At 38.0% G+C, this 21,815-nt stretch overlaps 5 protein-coding genes across 6 annotated transcripts; 3 read left to right on the top strand and 2 right to left on the bottom strand.

The window, feature by feature from the left end:
• Nucleotides 1–182: 182 nt before the first annotated feature.
• On the bottom strand, nt 183–2,185 carry LOC131781191 (piRNA biogenesis protein EXD1-like). Its single transcript, XM_066168624.1, has one exon. It carries the CDS (start codon nt 2,082–2,084, stop codon nt 1,047–1,049), a length of 1,038 nt encoding a protein of 345 aa, XP_066024721.1. The 5' UTR covers nt 2,085–2,185; the 3' UTR covers nt 183–1,046.
• Nucleotides 2,186–2,867: 682 nt separating this feature from the next.
• On the top strand, nt 2,868–4,577 carry LOC131787891 (piRNA biogenesis protein EXD1-like). The gene has a single exon (XM_059105001.2). The coding sequence runs from the start codon at nt 2,943–2,945 to the stop codon at nt 3,912–3,914; it is 972 nt and encodes a 323-aa protein (XP_058960984.1). The 5' UTR covers nt 2,868–2,942; the 3' UTR covers nt 3,915–4,577.
• Nucleotides 4,578–5,186: 609 nt separating this feature from the next.
• LOC131790206 (uncharacterized) lies at nt 5,187–6,571 on the top strand. Its single transcript, XM_059107419.2, has one exon. The coding sequence runs from the start codon at nt 5,362–5,364 to the stop codon at nt 6,523–6,525; it is 1,164 nt and encodes a 387-aa protein (XP_058963402.2). The 5' UTR covers nt 5,187–5,361; the 3' UTR covers nt 6,526–6,571.
• Nucleotides 6,572–6,599: 28 nt separating this feature from the next.
• Nucleotides 6,600–10,958, bottom strand: LOC131790300 (transcription initiation factor TFIID subunit 9B-like). 2 transcript variants are annotated; one of them, XM_059107526.2, is made up of 5 exons: nt 10,776–10,958; nt 10,193–10,329; nt 9,422–9,553; nt 8,590–8,847; nt 6,600–7,693 (listed from the first exon to the last, which is right to left on the bottom strand). In XM_059107526.2, the coding sequence occupies exons 1-5, from the start codon at nt 10,930–10,932 to the stop codon at nt 7,478–7,480; spliced, it is 900 nt and encodes a 299-aa protein (XP_058963509.2). In that variant the 5' UTR covers nt 10,933–10,958; the 3' UTR covers nt 6,600–7,477. The 2 variants fall into 2 exon arrangements, with proteins under 2 accessions (XP_058963509.2, XP_058963585.2); XM_059107602.2 differs by having other exon boundaries at nt 8,590–8,844.
• A 21-nt stretch (nt 10,959–10,979) lies between these two features.
• Nucleotides 10,980–15,445, top strand: LOC131780996 (mediator of RNA polymerase II transcription subunit 4-like). The gene is made up of 8 exons (XM_059097672.2): nt 10,980–11,102; nt 11,248–11,326; nt 11,431–11,601; nt 11,882–11,939; nt 12,587–12,673; nt 13,110–13,286; nt 13,414–13,487; nt 14,033–15,445. The coding sequence occupies exons 1-8, from the start codon at nt 11,023–11,025 to the stop codon at nt 14,168–14,170; spliced, it is 864 nt and encodes a 287-aa protein (XP_058953655.1). The 5' UTR covers nt 10,980–11,022; the 3' UTR covers nt 14,171–15,445.
• The last annotated feature ends 6,370 nt before the right edge of the window (nt 15,446–21,815 follow it).

Genomic DNA, 21,815 nt, shown 5'->3' with positions numbered 1-21,815 from the left:
GTGCTATGATCTCATGGAGTAACGAAAAGGGAGAGATACTGTCCTTATATATACAATTGTGTGCAGGAAATAACAGAAACATGCCCCACAAAGTTTGGAGATCTATTCAAACATTTTTAATTTCAATGAAAAAAACTAAGATTAAGTTATTTTCTGAAGTTTTATTTTGAACAACTCCTGAACCTCGTGCCTTAATTTTACTTCAAATCGTACCACTTAAGTCAAAAGCAGAATCAGAGTTTTAATTCTTAAAAAAAGAACGCGTTCAAATTTGTTATATGAAGGAGGTCCAATAAGTAATCGTTAGTTATGTGATTATAATACTGAAAGAAAAGGTTAACTTTGAATAGTAAGACTTTATAACAATGCTAATTTTATCGAATCATTTAATTGGGTGTCTTGTGAGGTCAGTTATTGTGTTCAGTAGCAAAATTGCAGTCTCGCATTCGTATTGCCACGCATTGAGCGTGGAAACGTCGTAGGACGAGTCTGACGTGGTTTAAATGACATTACTTAATCTGATATGTGTTGCAAAAGCTGTACCGGATTCTCCAACTTGTATCAACCACAGGTCAACGAAATTTGGCTTCAGTCATTCCTGACACAGAATTCTGGAGAACATAATACTTATTATTATTATACTTAAAGAAGTAAATTAGTAAATCTGTGCTACTAGCCCAATCTAAACTGTAACCATCCTTTGTGCGGGCCTTCGACGACCATTTTGACACATCCTAACACTGTTCTACATAGAAATATAATTTGATGGTAATGTAACTGTGATGGCCGTGACTCAGTGTCACATCTAAATTACTTTAAATGAAGTACGTTTATGTTTGCATGATTCGTCAATAGATACAGGCCACGGTTATCACGGAAAACTGCGGCACTAATATGTTAGATATGTAGAACAATCAAAAATGACACAACTGGCCAATTACGAATAGTTTAGCGCTACTCCTTTTGAATTCAGGAACAAAGTTTTAAATTCGCTAAAGTGAATCACAAGGTTTTGGATTCTCAACTGGGGTCTAGAGTTCTCTGCATTACCAGAAGACTGAGTATTCATCGTCGCTATCGCCACAGATAAAATCATCGTCGCTATATCGGGAAAAGACTTCAAAACGGAGGAAGTTTTGCATTTCTCTGCTATTCTTTTCGTCTTCTCTCAGCTTTATCTCCTTGCACACCCTGCATTTCGGCTCTCCGTTTCTTAGCTGAGTATTACTGAATTCCTCTCGTGGAAACCGTCGCAAACATTCGACACATTCGGTATTGGCGTGCGGAAAATAAAGTTTCCCTTTCTCTGGGATTATATCGAGTGGAAGCAACGCATTCATCTCGTAATCATCGAAGAACCTCACGGATTTCTGCCGATAGAGATTAGCGTATTTCTCAGATGCCACTCGGAGACGAGCCTCTTCTCTTTCTTTTACATCTTTCATTTTCTCGTACAACTTGAACATCGCCGTTGTATCCACGATGCAGTACTCCATCAATTCATCCGATAAGGGTCTTTTTTTCCAAACTCCATAGTCTTTCTTCATAAGAATTTTTCCCCCATTTTTCACCTTGATCAAATCATCATCCTGAACGTACAGCTCAAGACAACGACGAAAACCATAGATGCTCTCTACTTCGTAGGGTCTGTGGCTCCGACGTGTGTACCCTGCGCTAAAAGGTTCGTGGCGAGTAGCTGTGTCATTCTCACGGCGGTAGAGGATTTCAAGCAGCTGAAGATCCAACACTCCCGTCAATTTTATGTTAAATTGATGCCACAGGGCGTCTGAATCTTCCCGACAATCAAACATCAGCTTCCCAATCGATTTATCTTCCAGGATTTCGCCAAGGCCAAAGGAAAAAACTGCTTGCTCTAGTTTGAGAACATCGAATATGTAGACTTTATCTTCCGTTGCGACTGTTATGATGGTGAGCGCTCCCTTCCTGCTCAGGTTAACACCTTCACAATCAACAGCTATAAAGCGAGAGTTATCGCTAATTTCTCGTTTAAGCCCATGAAGAGCATCTTCCAGACCAGCTTCATCGTCGATCAGTCTGAAATCACTTGAGATCTTGCACGCCATTCTTGATTTCACTTGAATTTTTGCCCTGATTTGATGAAAGCCCGTCTTGCGAAAGGAAAGTACGACAGCTTTCTTGGAACCTCTTGAGTCATGAGTTCTGAGAAAACAATATTTATTTCCGCTGATTGTGATTCCTCCCTCCCCTCCCTTCTCCTGATGGCCATTGAATATGACAGATAGCTTCTGAGTGACAGAGGATCAGAGACAATCCTTTCATCGGCTCATTTGAATTTTTAATTTAAACAAAGCTCATACCTGACAGCAAAGACGGAAAGTATCCCTTCCAAAAAGGACGGCTGTTTATTAGAAAGCAAATCACAGGAGAAAAGAGACTCCTTGGGGCTCGCGGCACCTGACCTGGCCCGTTGTGTATTATTGATTCTACAAATTCTTGCTTTGAAAATACGTAACCGGCCCACTAGCTGTTAATAACGTTTGGCCTGTTTATGAACATTTTTAAAACGGGAGAACATTTTACCAAGAAATATCACCAATGGTCATTGTACTTACTGCAAGAGGGAATGAGTTTGAGCCCTCGGTATCTTTCCTCAGCTCAAGTTTTTCTTAAGGCGTATGATTAAACACATCGAGGACTATAGAGTCAACCTCTTGATTTCTTATCATTTGTCTCTTCACTAAACCGTAGTGAACGTGTTTTACCTAGTTACCCCACCCCCATCAAAGACGCATTTGGCAGAACGCTGCAGGGGTGGAGTGAGAAAACAAGGCCGGACAAAGCTGACCAATGAGAAACAAAATATTAATATTAATGAACACTTTCTACGAATGCACAGTTGGCAGTTTTGTTGATTAAGCTTAGGAAAAACTCAATGCTTTGCTTATGTAAAACCAAACAGAATGGCCAGCAAGTATGATTATAAACTGGTTAATAACGATCCTAGTCTCAAAGTCGCCATATCCGAACTCAGACAGAAAATAGAGCATAACGCACTCTTAGCGGTTGATTGTGAAGGTGTTGATCTCAGCAGAAAAGGTACACTTACTATAATAACAGTTGCTACCGAGGAGAAAGTCTACATATTTGATGTTTTGGAGCTGGGAAAACGCGCGACAGTCCGAAGTGGACTTCGTGAAATCCTGGACAACAAGTCATGTACGAAGCTGATGTTTGATTGTCGGCAAGATTCAGATGCACTCTGGCATCAGTTGAATGTCAGGCTAACGGGAGTGTTGGATCTTCAGTTGCTTGAAATCCTTTACCGCCGTGAAAATGACACAGCTAACAGCCATGAGCTTTCCCGCACTAAGCATAAAACTCGAAGCCAGAGAACAGATGAAGTTGAAAGCATTTATGGTTTTCGTCGCTGCCTCGAACTGTATCTAAAGGATGAAGATTTGCTTAAGATGAAGGATGAAGGAAGTAAATTGTTAAAGAGGGACACTGAAGTGTGGGAGAAAAGGCCTCTACCTGATAAGTTAATTCAGTACTGCATCGTAGATACAATGGCGATGTTCCGATTGTACGAGAATATGAAAGATGTGGAAGAAAGAGAGGGGGCTCGTCTACGCGTTGCCTCCGAGAAGTATGTTGATCTGTATCGAAGCAAAACGACAAGATCTTTCGACGATTTCGAAACCAATGCATTGCTTCCACTCGACATCATCCCGGACGAAGGAACTCTTTCTTTTCCGCCTGCTGACACTAAATGTACTCGTTGCAAGAGACTATTTCCACGAGAAGAGTTCACCAAAACACAACTAAAGAATAATGAGCAGAAGTGCAGGGTATGTAAGGAAATAAAACGCCGAGCAGATGTACGACGAAAGAGAGAAGCGAATAGCCAGGATGACTTTCTTTATCGTGTGTAGTTATGTTATTGTTATTTTTGGTTCTTCTACTTCTAGCGAAAAGGTAAATTAAGCGTATAATTAATTTTTATAATTATCAGGAAGAACTGACTTAAATATCTTTAAATCATAAATAAGAAAATTGTAGAGAAGAATCGAATACTAGAACTTGTCTTCACAATGAATTTAAGCATTCCCGTCGGTATCATTTTTTAAAACCGCTGTTCACACGAAGTCAGTCAAGCGCTCGCTTACAGACTCGAGCTTGGCATGTTTCGATGTTTTTTATCGAAGTAAGACAAATCGATTACGCTCTTAGTTAGTAAAGGGTCGCTAGTTTTATGGTTTCTATATTATATCCCATTTTTTTGGATTGCACGTTTCCGAATGAACACGAATAATTTCTATAATTAGTGTGAGCTTTTCGGTTATATGAATAATCTCCATAAATAGTAGTGACTGCCGATGACTGCCTCTAAGGGAAGGTGACTTGCGCGGTGGTTCAAATTTGTTGCCTCGCCTAAAAATGCAAATATCCAGAAAGTACTGTATAAAGCTTGAAACATATGATTATATTTGTAGGTCTCATAGATATGGCGATAATTTTTCTAAGGTATCTCAAATGTCATCAATCATGATAACTAAAACAATAAAATGGCGTTTGATTTTGGGGTAAAAAAATAAATGACCTGGACGTGATAAAGCCTGGTAGCATTTGTTTCGCTTGTTGTGGTTTGCGGTCATATGAAATGTTTAGTTATTAGTAATTATGTCGTCTGCACATAGAAATGAATGTTAGTAAGTTTTCTGCCTTGTTCATCCGCCTTATGTATGCACATCGCGTTTTTACTTAGTGCAAGAACCCAATTAGATGGATATGTCTCGTCAAGGTCAATGCATTCCCTTGAGGTTCAACAGGCGTTTTAGTTTGAAAATAGGGGAGTTAGACCACGCTGGACTCTTTTCACTTTAACATTCATAATTACAACTCAAAATGCACAGTAGAGACAGATTGACATCTTCAAAATCAACGGCTAGAATTCTGTGTTTCATATTCTGTTTGAGTTTAGACATGGCAAAATTTCACTTTCAACTCCATGTTATTCTGCTCCACACCCAGCATCAATCAAGGCACCACGATATTCTGCAGTAGATCCAAACTACAACACTTTGCTTCTTATCATATGACCCAAGTGTAAGGCCATTCTTTAACGACAATCTCTGCACCTTTTTGTTAATATTGAGAGCATCCTTCTTCCTGCAAGCTCCCAACCCCCTCCTCCCCAATGTAAACAAAAGAAAAATGGCCGCCGGAAGTGAAAGTGGAAACTGATGAATTCTTGGAACTCGTTCACTCGACGAAGTGGTTTCAAGAAAGCTCGGATTCGCTCTAAACCTAAAAATAAGGTCTCAAAGAAGGTAGGCAGCAACATTTTTGCTTGAGTGGAAATCGTGAACGACAAGCAAGATGAAAAATTACTACAAAGTTGTCGATGAACAGAGAAGTTTGAAGGATACTATTTATAACCTCAAACGGAAATTAGAACATAATAGCTCACGGTTTATAGCTGTTGATTGTGAAGGAGTTTCTTTGAGTAGACATGGAGCACTTACAATTATAGCAGTCGCAACTGAGGAAGAAGTCTACATATTTGATGTCTATAAGTTGGGAAAGTTTACATTCAGTGGTGGACTGAGTCAAATCCTTGAAGACAAGTCGTGCACGAAGCTGATGTTTGATTGCCGAGAGGATTCAGATGCTCTCTGGCATCAGTTTAACGTAAGACTGACAGGTATTTTGGATCTGCAGCTCCTTGAAATCCTCTACCGTCGTGAAAACGACTCAGCGACTGGTCAGACCTTCTTCGGTGCGGGCCACTCCCATCGTAATCAAAGACCAAATGATCAAGTGGAGAGCATTTTCGGTTTTCGTCGCTGCCTTGAGCTGTACGTCGGTGATGAAAATTTAATCAAAATGAAGGATGAGGGAAGGTTTTTGTTGAAGAATGATGAAGAAATATGGAAGAAGAGACCTTTGTCAAATGAGTTAATACAATATTGTATTGTTGATACATTGGCCATGTTCAGTTTGTACGACAAGTTGAAGGGTATCTTACAAGGTGCTGATCAGATTCGCCTACGAATAGCATCCGAGAGATACGCTGATTTCGTTCGATGTAAAACCAAAAGGTATTTTGACGAATACGAGAAGAATGCACTTCTTCCTCTTAACATCATACCTGATAAAGGAAATGTTTATTTTCCTCGAGCTGATACAGCATGCACCTGCTGTCATAGGTTGTTTCCAAGAGATGAGTTCTGGTCGTCGGAACTCAGACGACGGGGGCAAAGATGCAGGGTGTGTAAGGAGGTTGCCCGTCGCGCAGGTCTACGAATTCTCAGACACAACAGTTGGAACTGGAGATACAGGGGCATAGAACAGGTCGTCACCAAATCCTTGAAATTAGATCCTTCAAAAAGGAAGACTCCCTGTCATTTTGATGCCAAGGAAAGGACAACTTCCACAGAGTTGGATCCCAAGAAAGAAGAAAATCCCTGGAAATCTTGGGGGTGGATTTTGTTCATACTAGTTACCATTGTGGCAGCATTGTTACTGGTGGCAATATTTTAAGTCCAGATGTTTTGTGCTCAACAAAGGACTTACATGCAGGGGTACTCTCTCAATGTTGATACTGTGAACCTTAATAATCTGATGAATCTCTCCTAACTTTATTTGTCTCTGTTCTCAAGCTGATTCATGTTCTCTTTTCCGCTGAACAAAAGTATAAAAGAATGTTAACCCTTTAACTCCCAAGATCTGGTTGTTAATTCTCCTTTCTAGCAGCTACACATTTCCTCGCAAATTAGTTATGTGAATATGGTATTAGATCAAGACAACAGCTTCTAACTGATAAGTTTTGAGTATCCTCATGACCTGTTTGCTGGATGATGTTTAGATATTACAGGCAGAAGTTACATGTTAATCACTTTTGAGAGTTAAAGGGTTAAGTTCTCCTTGAATTTACAAACTTGTGTTTTGCTCAGGTTTACCATTTACCTTAATCCCCTTCTTCCCTTTATTTTTGTACAGAAAATAGTTTGAACCAGGAACAAGCAGACAGTTGTATATTACCTGGTAAATAAAGAGACTGTGGCAGTTCTTGATGCCTTTGAAGCAAGATTTCTTATTTTCTAATTCATTTGCATAAAATTCTCTGATCAAATCTTTTCCCTCTAATGCAAATGTACCTTGCTGTAATGGTTGGCTATTAGTCACTGTATTGTTTTAACCAGGCAGTTCTGACTGAAAGATAGAAGAATTCCTTGGGCTGCCACCAGAGTTGACCTTAATGATATTCTTTAAACATCCTAAGATCTTTAATGTTTGTTTTGGGATATATGCACAGTTACTCAATATGAAATATTATTGAATTAACTTAGCTTAAATGTTGTGAGACAGGGATTCAGATGAGCGTGTTATGTACAAGGGTAAGACTACAGAACAAAGCAAACCAGTCAAGCTAAAAAATTGACCTTCCTATGCATTCCCTCCCACAACTTCAAGGGAAACTTGAAACAGGTAGTTATGTGTCATAATCATCATCTTCATCTTCATGTTTTCGCTTAAGTGGAGTTATCAATGGTTGCTGGGTGCTGGCAACTGTTTCATCCATGCTTGGAAGCGCTGACACTGTGAGCATTGAAGCTGGGTTGCCTGTACTTTGAGAGGCTTTAGCTGCAGCTGGCACACCTGCGATAGGCTGACTTTTAGTGACAGTCACTCCTGGTTCAATTTTCACCTGAAGAGAAACACAAATAATTTTGTTGGATTTTCCTGACATCATCAAATATATCTTACAACTTGTCTGGTTGGCTTGTGAGTTTATGAATAAAGGGGGTAGGTTTCTAAAGAAACTGTGGTGCTGCCTTGGTGGGAGAGTGTATCAGGGTAATTTAGTATCATCAACTGAGTTGATGACGTAAATTGGCCACAATAAAGAGTTTCAAAGCTGGCATTTCAAGCATTAGCCCTTTGTCAGAGCAAATGGAGGAAAACACACAACCCACAATTCCTCCATTCACTATGGCAAAGGGCTAACACTCAAAATGTCAAGCTTTGAAACTCTTTAGGGTGACCAATTTATGATATCAACTATGTTGATAATACCAAATTACCTTGTTAGTTTATGCCCTGCATAAGCTGAAGGATGTGAGACAAAGAGCCAGAAACAGTTTACTGATGGTTAGAAGTATTTGCTGAAAAAGCCAATTATGGAAGTATTTTAGCATAAGAAAGGGTATACTATAAGCACATCAGATTAGATTCAAATTCGACCAAAATTTTTATTTTTTTAATCATGGACAGTCATTTTTACCAAATTTTCTTAATAATGTGGCAACTGTTCAATAATAAATACTACATTTCATTGTACAGTTGGCACACATGGCCCATTTGAGAGTTTTGATGCACATTGTAGGTTCATTTGAATTTTTTGACATAACAGTTTGTAATGGCACTGCAAACAATGTGAGACTGAAGAACTATGGTAACAATTCAGTCATTGTGAAATACGTTTTCCATCTAAATGAGTATGTGTTACAGGGGAAAACCATCAGTTTAATTTGTCCAAGCAACAAGTTTCCTGGTAGGTGGGTAGCTACAATAAAAATAATGTCTGGTTATAGAACATCACACCTGTATTGCTGGGGTTCCTGTAGCCACTGTTGCCTGTTTCTGTACCACAGTGGTCCCTGTTGGTTCCTTTTTTACCGCTACACCAGCTGTGACAGCTGTTGCAGTATTTGCTGCAGGTCCTGCAGATGCTGTGACTGGAGCAGCAGTTGGCATTTTGACTGTTACAATAGTTGCTGGTGTTGGTTTTATGAGTGTTGATACAGATGACTGAGAGATTGTTCGAGCTACGACTGGATTGGCACGAACCTGAGTGTGCTGCTAAAAGATAAAACAAGTAATTTTAGAGGCATTGGTCAGAGCACAGGGACACAATGTATTAACACTGGTTAGCCTGATAGACTCGGGATTGAAAGGTCCATGTTAGACACCAGACCAGATCATTGCATTGTGTCTTGGGCAGAACTGGGTACCTGAAAACTGCCAAAGAAATTTGATGAAATGCTATTGGGTAATCTGTCATCGGAACTAGCATCCTATCCAGGTAGGAATGGCAATACTTTTAGTCGTTTCAGGCTCTGCAAACCCACATAATCTTCCACAATACAAGCCACAAATTTCAGAAGCAGACTTGACTTAGTGCAGGCGCATAAGGAACCCTGTTTCATTAAGCCTTTAACTCTTGAGAGTGACCAAAACAGAATTTCTCCTTACAGTATTTATACAATTTATCAACCAGATAAGTGATGAGAATAAAGAATGAGATCAATGTGGGGATAATTAGTTGATCCAATTCTAAATTCTCTGAACTAACATTATAAGAATTGTACGGTTGACAGTAAAGGGAATTACAAATTTGATCTGGGAGTAAAAGGGTTAAAACTTTCTTCATCACCTTTTTCTGTGTCTTGACTTTGTAGTTTGTTGAAGTGAGACAATAGCGGTCAGGTGGTAGCCGTAAACCACTCTTTGTCTGAATCTGAGGTAAAGGGTGTCGATTCTTCTGCCGTGCAATCTCAATCAGAAACTGATAAGAGAAATTAATGTAACTAATGTAACTTTCCTTAGATAGAGGGGTAAAAAGTTATGATAAGTGCTAAGGACCCTAACATTTATGCTAAGAGATAAGCTGGGTGAAGTCTTAAGCAGTTTCATGGTGACTCCCTTCTGATGTATCAGTCTATTTAGTGCATCCTGAATGACAACTACTGACACAATTTAAGACCGCCAAAATATGGATGAGGATGGGAATTCCCTTCCTGACAGACTTGAAGATGTTTTAAAAGTATCTGGAATTTGAAGGTTAACATTTATGAGTGCAGTTCTGCAGAGGTACACAACTTTAGGACTTGCTTAATAGGAGATTGGAAAAAGGGAAAAATGTCATGAAAAAAAAAGGTGGGGGCACATAGTACACAAAAAGTGTTGTTTCTTTGTTTAATGTTTGACAAAAACTTTTTTAAGGTGTAATATTTTTGCTAGGAACACAAAATTTTAATTCATAACTTCACATGTACATCCTCCCCACCCCTAATAGAGAGTATCCATGGAATGTTATATTTTGGCAAAGATATAGTGAAATAAGCAGCTATGGTGTAGGTCTCTTACATCTTGTACTCAAAAAAAGGAAACAGGGACAAAATGAGCTGTGCATCTCAAAACATACCTCTCTAGGTGGAGGATTAGTATAAGAATGGTCCAGTCTGGACTGGATGGCTAACTGCACATCTTCTGCATCAAGATCTTTCTTGCCAGCATGTTTACTGTAAACCATAGCATCCTCTAACACTGTTGTAATGTAACCTGTAGGCAGATTCAAAATATTTTGTCTCTAACTTGTGTCCACTTTATATTAAAGTTCCACTTAAATTTATGAAAATAATTTATGACCCTACAAAAGTGACACTGAAAACTACTGAGAATGAGCAAACTGCAGCTCATTCTCACAATCGAGTCACATTATCCTAAAAAAAAAGATCATAATGGTTGACCAAAGTATAAAAAAGAGAGTATAATCTTGATCTGAAACCAAATCCTTTTAGTTTATGTACAACGAAAGTTGTAAAAGTTGACAGGATAATTATTAATCAGATCCTGAGTTTAAGGTAAAAAATTAGCAATGACACTTTCGCCACCACTATTTCAATTCAACATTGCTTAAATTGAACAAAAAATATATCAATAGAAACAGATGCCCTTGTCCCTGAAGTGGATCACATCTGAAAATGTTAGTGACAGTTTAAACTCACGGTATGTGTATTCTAGCATTTGGTTGATAACTCTTGGCTCGTATTCGCTGATTCCCATCTCTTTTAGAATGGCAGCCATGACCAAGGCATCTTTTGGTGTGCTTTTTGCAGGTAAAGAACCTTCTGCCTGTTCATTGGTATCTGTTTTGTCCGCCATGATGTTTTCATTAATACTACTACATGACAGTTACACCACTATTAAAACCATTTATGAGGGATACCGCTGTTCAACTCCAATCGAGACGAAATGGCGGCTGCATTTCCTTCTGAAAGAAGCACGAAAGATGTAATAAATTCGATATTAGATGATTATGAAAAATTAACCAAGTACGTTGCTTGTCATACCATTTTCTTAAATCAGTTATTCTGCGTCATTTCTAATGCGATGAGTTCTGTTCTTTAAAAGATCAGGGTTGTTTATAATCGCGACAGATGCTGATTAATGCTTAGTTTCATCCGCTTTCGTATGTAGAGAATTATTCGAAAGTTTGTCTGCAACTTCATTGTATCGAACAACAAAGCAAGATGCTAATTCAGGAGAAACAGCAAAGGTAAGCTATTTTATTAAGGTTAAACTTTGTCAGACGCAATCACGAAGGACAAGGGTAGGTCATCAGTGAATTTAAATTTTTGTTACTTTGCCTTTTCGGCGCAGGCCGTCGATCAACTTATTTCCAAGGAGAAAGAACTGCAAGCAGCTATCGAGAAAGTTCAGGAGCAGCAAGCACGACAACAGGAAATCCAAACTGTGAGGGAAGAAATATCAAAGAAAGATCGGGAAATACTTAACCTTGAATCCCAGCTAAAGGAAGCTGAAAAAATATTGGTAGGTAAAGACACAGGTGTAAAGAAATAGTGTTGTATAATAGAACACGATACTGAGAATGACAATGATCTGTCTTGTGTTTCAACTAAGTCCTTGAGAGCTTGCCTGTAGTTTTTTTGCATCCATGTTTACCTGCAGTCAGCATTTGTTATAATTTTGTCAAAAAGGGTAGTAGCCCATCTCCCCCTGGTCACTACTCTTTACTCACCACTGACCCAAATGGCACACTCTTTGAAAATATAAAAAAATAGGGACACTTACATCATTTGGTTATATTTAGTCCCAGGCATTATTTCAAGCAAAGAAAAAGTTGTCTGCCATTAATCAGGCCAGTAAAGGTAAATGGAAAAGATTATTTCAACTGTAGAGATCTTTCTAACTTGTAACTATTTATTTATTATTCTGTGTTAGGCAAAGCTCAAGGGATTGGGTACGTAAGAGAGAGAATAGAAATGAGTATGGAAGTTGACAGGAAAATCTGAACAAAAGTGAATTGCCCCCCTTGGCTCATGAGATAGCAAACTAGTGTCAGAGTTAGAGCCCTCTTTGTCATATGTCCATGTCATTGCTAAAGCTTTCAACTGTTTCTTCAAATTTGAATTTGTAGTAACAGATAGAAAAATTATCAATTTCTATACCATGAAAAGTTTTTTAACCCTTTAACTTTCAGAAGTGATTAACATGAAACTTCTCCCCATCCTATTCATACATAATCTGGCAAACAAGTAATGAGAGTACTCAAACGTATCAGGTAGAAGTCTTTATCCTGATCAAACACTTAATTCTCATAACTTATTTACAAGGAAATGTGTAGCAGCTAGAGGTGAGAATTAACAATCAGATCTTGGGAGTTAAAGGGTTAAAAATATAATTGCCCCTTTTATCTTCTCCCCCTCTCAAAAATAGAAAAATATTAAGACATGAAAATTTCTGAAAAAGAAGCCTTTTCTTTTGTATGACTGATATGATCTTTCATTTTGATAAGGAATGGTTTCATCTGAAGACCTTATCAAGTATGCTCATCGAATCAGCAGCAGCAACGCTGTGGAGGCCCCAGTATCATGGATGCCAGGTTTGTTTAGTCATGCTTCTCAATAGATTAATTTCCTTTTGTTCTATTTCTTGTAAGACTATTGGGAAGAATTTAGTTCTTTCATTGTTTACATTAAATCTGTCATCTGAATGCTAAAGCTCTAAAGTTTTTTCCTGTTAACTTATCAATGTCCTTTTCTTTCTTGCTCTTGGTGTTTGGGAAACTTAGTTGGTAATCTGAAGGTCATGCAATGCTTATCTTGCAGATGTGATATTTGGTTATCTAGTCCTTCCATGATTTGGTATGAAATTAACAACTGCATGATAAATTTATTGATGTAACATCCAGAGCTTATCTAAGAATGCAAAACAATGACCTTTCCAAGGCTCAGCCTCAAGACTTTTTATTTAATGTTCAGCTCAAAAGACCACCTCAGATGGCTAATTATATTTACTCATCCTGATGTATCACACAGGTGACCCACGGAGACCATATCCTCAAGATATTGAGATGCGATCTGGCTGGCTAGGGAGACTCATGGAAGGTGTGCCTGGTGAAACTGAAGGACCTGGGGCTGATCGTTCAGCTCCTCAAGAAGTGGTCCAGTCATCTGCCTCTGCATCACAGATGCTGCAGCCTACTGGTGGACTGGGTAAGATTGAATAAAAATTGCACTCAAGGGAATTCATTTTCTATTTTTGTAATTCTATCAGTACATTTGTTGGTTTCATTAAATAGTTATAAATAACTGAGATTGACTTTTCCATTCTTTCTATAAGGCCTCACAAATGGTCAAGCAGCAGCATTTTCCTGGCAAAGCCAGCTTCCAGGAGTGCAGTCTGGACCTTTACAGGTGAAAAATGATTGTCTTGATATAATTTTTAGTTATCCAAGTTTAAATGTGGGAATTACAACCATAATAATGTTGTGGATATTTGATCTTAATAAAGCTTGTAAATATTATTTTTCTCTTGAGTGAGTAGACTTAGGAAGCACAACAGTCTCCTCTTTGGTGCTGTAAATACATAAACAGACTGAGTAAAAATGAACACTTATCACTACCAATCCAGACTGCTGGGAGGCCAACAAGTTGGTCATTTACAAAGTGTGGCAGAGATGTTGAAGCCAAGACATCCTAGAAATGAGTCCAACTGAGTGTTAGAGTGAAGAATGTGAACCTTAGATCAGCAGTTCTTAAACATAGGATCCTAAATCACTTTTTTCATGCTTCCTGTATCTGAAAATTGCAGTGACAATACTCAGTCATCTCATTCTACTAAACCTTTGATAAGCCAAGGGCTTGTTGGGAGTGAGGGGAAGGGGGGAGCAGTTTGACCAAAATAAATGTTTTTACTCATTAACTTATTTTTATTTGCCTGAAAAATTTTTTTTTCACAGCAAGATGCATCTTCCAGTTTGGATATCCTAACAAACAATCTGACAAAGGAAGTGACCAATGGTAGACAAGAACAAGGTGTGGATGAAGTAGAGTTCATGTCATCATCATCATCATCATCTTCCAGTGACAGCCCATAACAGCTGACTCTGTAAATTATAGCTTAAAATAAATGTATTAAGGACATTTTCAAAGTTGTGGCTATTTAATGAAGAGCTGATAATGATTTATTGTCTTGCTGAGCTGCTTAGATCTAAACTTAAATTTTTCTTCATCTTTACAGTATGACTGTGTCTTGTTTGATTTATTTTATCATGTTCAGGACTCTGATTAAAACAAGAGTCAGTTATTGCTCTGTTAGTTCGGTGGAATTGGAACTGAAGTATTGATGTTTTTTTGAATAATTGTATATAGCTCATTTAGCTCTGAACTTCGACTTCATGTGCAATGCGTTTTCAGTTACCAACTGAGTTAGAACGTACGCAAATGAAAAAATTTAATTGGGTACGTTTGAATGCCATGAAGTGGTCACATGGCTAAGGAAGGTAAAATTACTGGTTTTTAAAGATCCGCCGTAAGACTTGCCGTGATTTGTTTTTATTTTAAGGCCGCGGAAATCTTTAACAGTACGTGTAGATGTCGATGGTAATAATTTTCATTTTCAGCTTTTAAAATCAGAAAACTAATAAAATCATGAACATACTGTATTGCCAAACTCCTTAAAGAGTTCGTTGTGGCTCAGTTGATGTAGCAGCCGACTGTGAAATCGGACTTGCACAGGGACTCTGACTCATTATTTCATCCTCACAGGAAATGTAGATGTGTAGGAATTTCTTTAAGACAAAATCCACGTGCATAAAAAAAAGCAGTACAAAGCGACTTACATTTAAAGTTTTGTTAGTTTTCAAACAATGGCTCTAAGTCAACAAAGCTTTTAAATTTTCCACGTGTTTACGGTTGGCACGGAAATTGTAATTAATTTTTCATGAATCGTTGAAAACCGGGAATCTTTTATGCATAGAATTTCATATAAGTGCAGAGGAACCTTTCTACATTATCCGTCTGCAGAACTCGGAAATAATTACGATATAGTTAAAAGGACTTAAAAGGTGTTGAAACAAATCTCCTTTATTCTATATTTATGGTGTGACTTTGCATAAGTGCTTGTTACCAGGTTAAGAATTGACATACGAGTGAAGTTTTCACAGACACGTAACCAACACAAGTAGTACTCTTCTTAAACTCCCGAAAAGCAAATGTGTCCATACTTGCGTTTGTATGAGTAACTGCCATGGGTCACGAAGTGTTTCTACTTCTTTCTGATTGGCTGAACTGACCGATATTTTGGCAAGGACTGGATAGTACTTTGTTATGTGATGCCTTGGAGGTAACAAATAAAAAAGTTATTACATTGAGTCTCTTGGTATTCAGACAAAACCTGCTTAAATTTAGGTAATTCAATTAGAAAGTGACACGGTTTTGTTACTTTTTGTTAATTGTTTCTTTTTTTTTGACTATGAATATATAAAAATCATATATGCCCAACCAACGCAGCACCACAGTTTCTTTAAAAAACCTTACTCTCTTTATTCATTATGTTTTGTTACTGGTCTACGTTATGACTTTATCAACCGTTTTTCTAGTTTTCTGGAAAACTTCCGCTGTCGTTGTGTACATGCCAAGTTAAATTGTCAACAATTTTTAAGTATTCTGTGAACTACAAACAGTTAAAAATACCCGCTGGCATGAACGAAACGTATGCTCGCCCGCACAAAATTCTCCAAAACATCTTGCAAGAAATGTAGCGATTTTTTAGGCAACATTTACATCTTATACTGACACACCCCTGAAAAAACCGTTGTTATGTCTATCAAAATCTTTGTGCTCTCCTAATCAAAGGCTGAGATCCCACTGAGCGGAGGCTTGGAGAATATTACTTGTGTCAGTTTTTCAAATTACTCGAGTGATGCAGACACGAAACTCACCCTGCCCTACAAACACACGTGCTACGATACAGAATGAGGTGGGATAGCATTTCAAGTGTTTATTAGCTTGAAAATTTTCATTTAAAACTAAGAATCGGTTCTTGTATTTTGAAGTTGTTTGGTAAACTTGAATGATTATGTCAAGGAAAATGACTCCCTGAGGTGACTGATTTATTACTTGTCAAATCTGTGGATTTTTTTACTATTATTAGATCTATATGTGGCAAGCACTGCAGCCTGTTACTATCACAGTTTTTCAAGTAAAATCACTCTCTTTTATTCAAATTTGTTCTCTGTGGGGAAGAAGGTGACCCAGACACTAAACATTTTAACCCTTTCAAAGGACCACAGTCGACTCGTCTTTAGCACGTGCGAGGCGACAGGTTATTGAAATTAACTTACCTTACAATGGAAACCCTTTCATCTGACGGCCGATTGAATTCCTTGGTGGTCAGATTGAATTAATTATCCTATGGTATGTTAACAAGTTGCTCCACCCTCCCGCGTTAGAGAAGATCAGAACCATTGCATTTTTTAAAGTAATTTAAAATTTTGTTATCTTGTCAGTGCGAGCTCGAGAAGAGTTTTTTTTTCCTTTGTTAAAAGGTCCGCTATATTTCTTTCTAACTGAAATAATGTTTATAAATGAGAATTCAAAATCACATTTGAATAACGATCCGTAAACAACAGGAACCACGCTAATTCAACGTTTTCTAATTTTTTCTTCCATAAATTTTTTACTTTACTTTTTCCCGTAATGGAAGTATCGACACGCTAATACGACCTACGCACTATTTTTAATCTTCTTTGTGAGTTCGTTCTAAGAATAAACCCTTTTCAGCGACTGATGAATTTTAAAGTAATTCAAATCAGACTCTTTTTTTAGACTAAAATTCTATTGTATGGAAAGTAAATGGCTGATTATAACAGAACAGTTACGTCTGACTTAAAAGCCATTCAATCTTTTGTTTTAAGTGATCACTTGGAGTAGCCACAACACGTCATTTAAATCTCTTCGTTTTATTGCAAGATGAATCTTTAGGTTTTTTGACTTTTTTGTCCAATTAAACTTGATCTTATTAGGTGCTGGATATTATTTTATTTTTTCTATTTTTGTGCGCGTGTTATTGGTCAGAAGAGAATTGAACGCGCGTGGGATGGGCCACTTGACTGGCAGGCACTGCCCCCGGAATGGTCTCTCACCCACGCAATCGACAGGTTATGACTGCGCGCGCTCGTTAGAAATTCGCCAATATATGGCGCACAACGTCAAAATCGGGACAGAAAAAAAATCGTATTTTGGCAAATGATTTCCGCGCAGTCAAGGAACAATTTCTCTTTCACTTTAAATAGAACCAAGGTCTTTGAAAAATGTGTCAAATCGTTCTTGAAACGATTTAAAGTTTCGAATTGACCATGGCATCCCAGAGACTAGATATTTTCAGTTTTAACGTGATTGTCTTCGAAAAGGAGCCACCGCGTGTTGCCGGCTCTGTCAGCAGTTTGATCACATCTCTACCATAAAAACAGCCGATTCTCTAAAGCAGGCGATTGCAAGTGGATTATTCTTTGCAAGGCTTCGATTAATCTAACAGCTTGGTAAGTATAAAAGGTAACGACTGCAATTATATTTTTTAAGTACAAACCTTAGAGTGTGCGATCGAGAAAGATTTTGTTATTTATGTCTGTAGCCACTTCCTGTTTCCTTCAACACTTCGTGCCAATTTTTTTTGGTCTCTCCTTAAGGATTCGACATTTTTCAATTTCGATAAAACTTTCAACCTCGCACAGAAATCCCAGAGTATATTTCTCGTCACGTCTTACCTTCAGTAAAATCTTACTTGAGTTTATGCTAGCCATGCTGACGTGTTACAAAAACGACCCTTACTCTTCTTAATACGATGAACTTTGATCGGTTTTTTTTTAATAAATTGCACAGGAGAATGCTTTAATATTCGATATTTCTAGAAACACCCCACTGTTTCAAAATTTAACTCAATGATTCGGATTTTTAAGCTTTGCGTGCGGCCAATGCACTCTTTCATGGCTTTTCGTTGGAAATGTTAACTCCACAATTTTCTTGAGCAAGTAAATATAAAAAGAAAATATGACGCTGTATGAAACCAGTTAAAAAAATACTACATGGACAAAAATATTTCAATTTAAAATTTTCTTTCTTGCATTCGTTTAAAAGAGGCTATTCTTCTCATATTTCCTCTACCAAAATAGCTTTATTGATTCTCTCGATGCTTTGTAAATTCTAACACCTACACAGACAGACAAGAATGGTAATTGAATTGGTTTGCTTCTTCACTGAGTCTCATAATTAATAATCCTAGTAGAATTTTTGCATACGAATCACACATCAAACCATCAAACCCGGAATTTTCAAGCCAAGAAACTACTCAGCATTCTTTTTTATGCTAGTAGTTTTCACCGCTTTTCTCTGACCGGTTATATAGAGACACATTCTGCACATACTGCCTGTGATCAAGTTAAATCTGTGCTTTTGTCAGTTTAGTATTTGAGCAAATAACTCAGACGAAAAAAGCCTTCAAGAAAAACATAGCTTATGTATACGTGTTACATCAATAATTCCTCAAATATCCATTGTCTCAACAGAATGAATTCAGCGATCGCTTTGATAAATGAATTGCACTTGTCGTTATGTTAATTTACGAGAAACTCTATGAGTAGTTTTATTTTCCAATTATTGAATTCTGCTGCGTCGGCGGAAAATGTGCAACACGTCTTCATTTGCGTGGATTAAGTTAAAATAACCATTTTTACACAAACACTTGATGACCTTGAATAACAGAAAAGGTTGTACTCTTTCTTCTTCTTCAAACAGTCTACACACTAAACCGGAATCCATGCTGACAAAAGGAAAATAAAATCTCTTCATCTTGTATCGGGCAAACGTAGACAGAGTCCAATTTAACGTTCGCGTGTATAAGTGAAGTCGAAGAATATTTATTTCATTTTCAATCTATACAGCGGGTAATGATAAAATCTTGTTTCTTATTCATAGCGTCTCCCTGCTTTTTCGAGTCAAAGAAACTTTCCCATTCAATGTATCTACATCTAAAATTTTTAAATATATTTAACAATACGAGGCTTTAGGTGAAAAATCGAAGAAAATCAATAAGTTCAGTCATGTGATCTGTCAATTTATAAACCAAAATCATGCAACAGAAACGTTCCTGATGCGTGTGAAGACGAAATTTGTGATTCTTGAACTCCTAAGGGTTTGTCTCAAAGCATCGCAAATTAGATGGCAAATTCGTTGTTTTTGAACTAACTCCATATCTGAGTGTATTGAAGAGTTCAGTATATGAAAATGAGAACAAAAAATTTGGAGAGAGAAGGACTTTTCCTCTTTCGAACTGAATGCAGCGAGGAGAAAGGCTAAATGATATTCTGAGAAGGAGTCATCAACATTACTCATTTCTAACGAAATTTTACAGATAGAAGGAGTTTCACGAGGGGATAATTGACTTATGGAGGCGTTTATTTCATTCCAGCAGTGTCAAGATGAACTATAAAAACAGATTACTCTGATACTAGTCTCTCTTCACCCCACCCTACCCAGGCCTAAGTCTGAATGGGACTCACGGCGGTGAACTGATACGGCAAACTAACTCAGTAGGGGAGGGAGGCGTGTGAAATTGATATCCCATCCAGGATGTTAGGGAGGGGGGAGGGGGAGAGAGAGGGGATACCGCAATTTCCCCTCTAGCGGTCGCTTCGCACAACGAAAACTGGAATAAACTCCTACGGATGTGGGCCACATGCCTTGCGAACAATGTGCTTTACTTTTGTCACCTAACGTCTTATCATTTCTAAGAAGATTTGAAACGCACTGAACGTAAGGCACAGGTATTGAGGAGATCTTAACTGGTGTCCGTTGTTTTATCAAGCAGAACTTTCTTTTATTCCTGTCGTGTATTTATCCTAAAACTCTTGAATAATTAACGTATTCTCAGCCTCATCTCCATAAGACGGCTGGTGGATGGCTCTCAGTCACTTGAGAGCCAACACCTCAGTCATGAATTCGGTGAGTGCTCATAGCTACAAGCTGAGTCCTACATTTTAGCCTGCGATGAACAGAATTGAGGCCGCCAATTTCAATATCTACGCTCAGATCCTGCGCTCACTTTGCCGATCAAAGAGAAACTGCCCACCATTACTGATAGAGGTAAGAGACAGTGAAACCCACGGAAATTTTTACGTTTTATCTTATGGATCATTAACAAAATGTCAGTAGTGAAGCTAATTATTAGGCTTTAAAGGGCCCACATGTGTATTGATGAACTCTGACAACTTTTAAAACATCTCAAAAGATGTAGCTATAATAATCCTAATTATTCAAAAAGAGGGTAAAAGCTGTAATTAATGAACTCAAACAGGAAGACAATAAAATATCTAAATTTGTAAAACATTTTAATTTACAGTTTACCAATCAGCCTGAGGTTGTTGTCTTCCGCAGGAAGTTGTCTCTAGAATTTCGTGTTCCTGTTTATATCTGTATATTCACATCTGTCATTAGCATAGTTGTCAAAGGGAATTCCGAATTAAGTATTACTTCTTTCTATGTTTCTAATGAAAACATTTAACTTTCCGTAGCTCGGAACAGCTCATGGAGCCCTGACAAATTGAGGATGCAAATTCGTATCGAGTTCTTTTTTTCACGAACCTTAAATAAGTTAATATTTACATCTGAGAAGACTTGGCAAGTAATTGAAATATCCACCCTGTAATCAATCTATTTCTTCTACGAATACCTCTGGAACCATTTGTCATGATTTTTTTCGAAGTTTTCGTAGGTGGCACTTCTTCTCCACGAGGAAAAGAACTGTTTTTGTGATAACGAAAGTGTGGAATTGGCGTGCGAATGCGTAAGCGTGAATATGCGTTACCTCACGGCTGTTCAAATATCATTCTTATGTGTTTACATTAAGTGTAAAACATGGGGTTTTTTGCGACTGTCAGAAGGATGACACATAGTAAACGATTGTGGAATAAGCTGCTGTCTGTGGACATGGTGAAAGTCGCTTCAATAAACATTTGACTGTATATTGTACGACTCTCATCGTGTCCAAGGCAGCCTCGACCGGAAGCCTAATCCTTGAGTCGCGCTTGTTACAAAAGAGAAATGTAACAGTTTCCAACGTCCTGAAACACGCATAGTTTTGAGTCTTCCGACGAGTGACTTTAATTTCGAAGCAATTAAAAGGTGCATGTTCACTGGCAGAGGTACAATTTAAGTCTATCCCTTGACTGTGTACTTTCAAATAACGATAACTCTCTTCATGTTTGACTACTCATATTCACAAGCGGATGACTTTTAACAAGAAGGCATAATCGGCCATTTCGATGCTAATTGCGGACAGTTCCTTATCATCCAAGATCACTTTCCCCAACTTCTCCAATCTCAAAGTTTTGACGTCATGTTTAGATCAGGAACAAAGAATTTACGCGGGCACGAACACTTATTTTGCACTGAATTCATGTCCACGCCCTCTTCCTTAAGCCTGAGAAGAGGACTCCTTCTTTGGGTATCACGCGGCAATAAAAGAACCACATCTGAAAGAAGGGCGTTTACTGTGACTTGGTAATGCTTGACCATGAATTGTACAACGTACCAAAATTAGGAAACATAGCGTCACGTGAAATGAAACGATTAAAGGCGTGTAATCGCCTGAACGCGATGATTTTGACAAACTAGGTCTGTTCCCAGGACGTTAGAAATATTTAATTGGGAACCGCGCCTGTACAGACCTGGAGAGGATCATGAACT

This window comes from Pocillopora verrucosa, chromosome 6 (assembly GCF_036669915.1).
Source record: "Pocillopora verrucosa isolate sample1 chromosome 6, ASM3666991v2, whole genome shotgun sequence".
In the NCBI taxonomy this organism is placed as follows: domain Eukaryota; kingdom Metazoa; phylum Cnidaria; class Anthozoa; order Scleractinia; family Pocilloporidae; genus Pocillopora; species Pocillopora verrucosa.
The sequence above is the reverse complement of the archived record's forward strand: the minus strand, read 5'-3'. Positions and strand labels throughout refer to the sequence as shown.

What these genes read in the sequence shown, in the direction of transcription:
- LOC131781191 (XM_066168624.1), bottom strand. Translation starts at nt 2,084, where the DNA reads ATGGCGTGCAAGATCTCAAGTGATTTCAGACTGATCGACGATGAAGCT.
- LOC131787891 (XM_059105001.2), top strand. Translation starts at nt 2,943, where the DNA reads ATGGCCAGCAAGTATGATTATAAACTGGTTAATAACGATCCTAGTCTC.
- LOC131790206 (XM_059107419.2), top strand. Translation starts at nt 5,362, where the DNA reads ATGAAAAATTACTACAAAGTTGTCGATGAACAGAGAAGTTTGAAGGAT.
- LOC131790300 (XM_059107526.2), bottom strand. Translation starts at nt 10,932, where the DNA reads ATGGCGGACAAAACAGATACCAATGAACAGGCAGAAGGTTCTTTACCT. An exon ending in CTAATCCTCCACCTAGAGAG is followed by an intron (nt 9,554 to 10,192) that starts GTATGTTTTGAG and finishes TTCTCTTATCAG; the next exon opens with TTTCTGATTGAGATTGCACG. An exon ending in AAGTCAAGACACAGAAAAAG is followed by an intron (nt 8,848 to 9,421) that starts GTGATGAAGAAA and finishes TTTATCTTTTAG; the next exon opens with CAGCACACTCAGGTTCGTGC.
- LOC131780996 (XM_059097672.2), top strand. Translation starts at nt 11,023, where the DNA reads ATGGCGGCTGCATTTCCTTCTGAAAGAAGCACGAAAGATGTAATAAAT. An exon ending in GATTATGAAAAATTAACCAA is followed by an intron (nt 11,103 to 11,247) that starts GTACGTTGCTTG and finishes TTTCGTATGTAG; the next exon opens with AGAATTATTCGAAAGTTTGT. An exon ending in AGGAAGCTGAAAAAATATTG is followed by an intron (nt 11,602 to 11,881) that starts GTAGGTAAAGAC and finishes GGTTATATTTAG; the next exon opens with TCCCAGGCATTATTTCAAGC.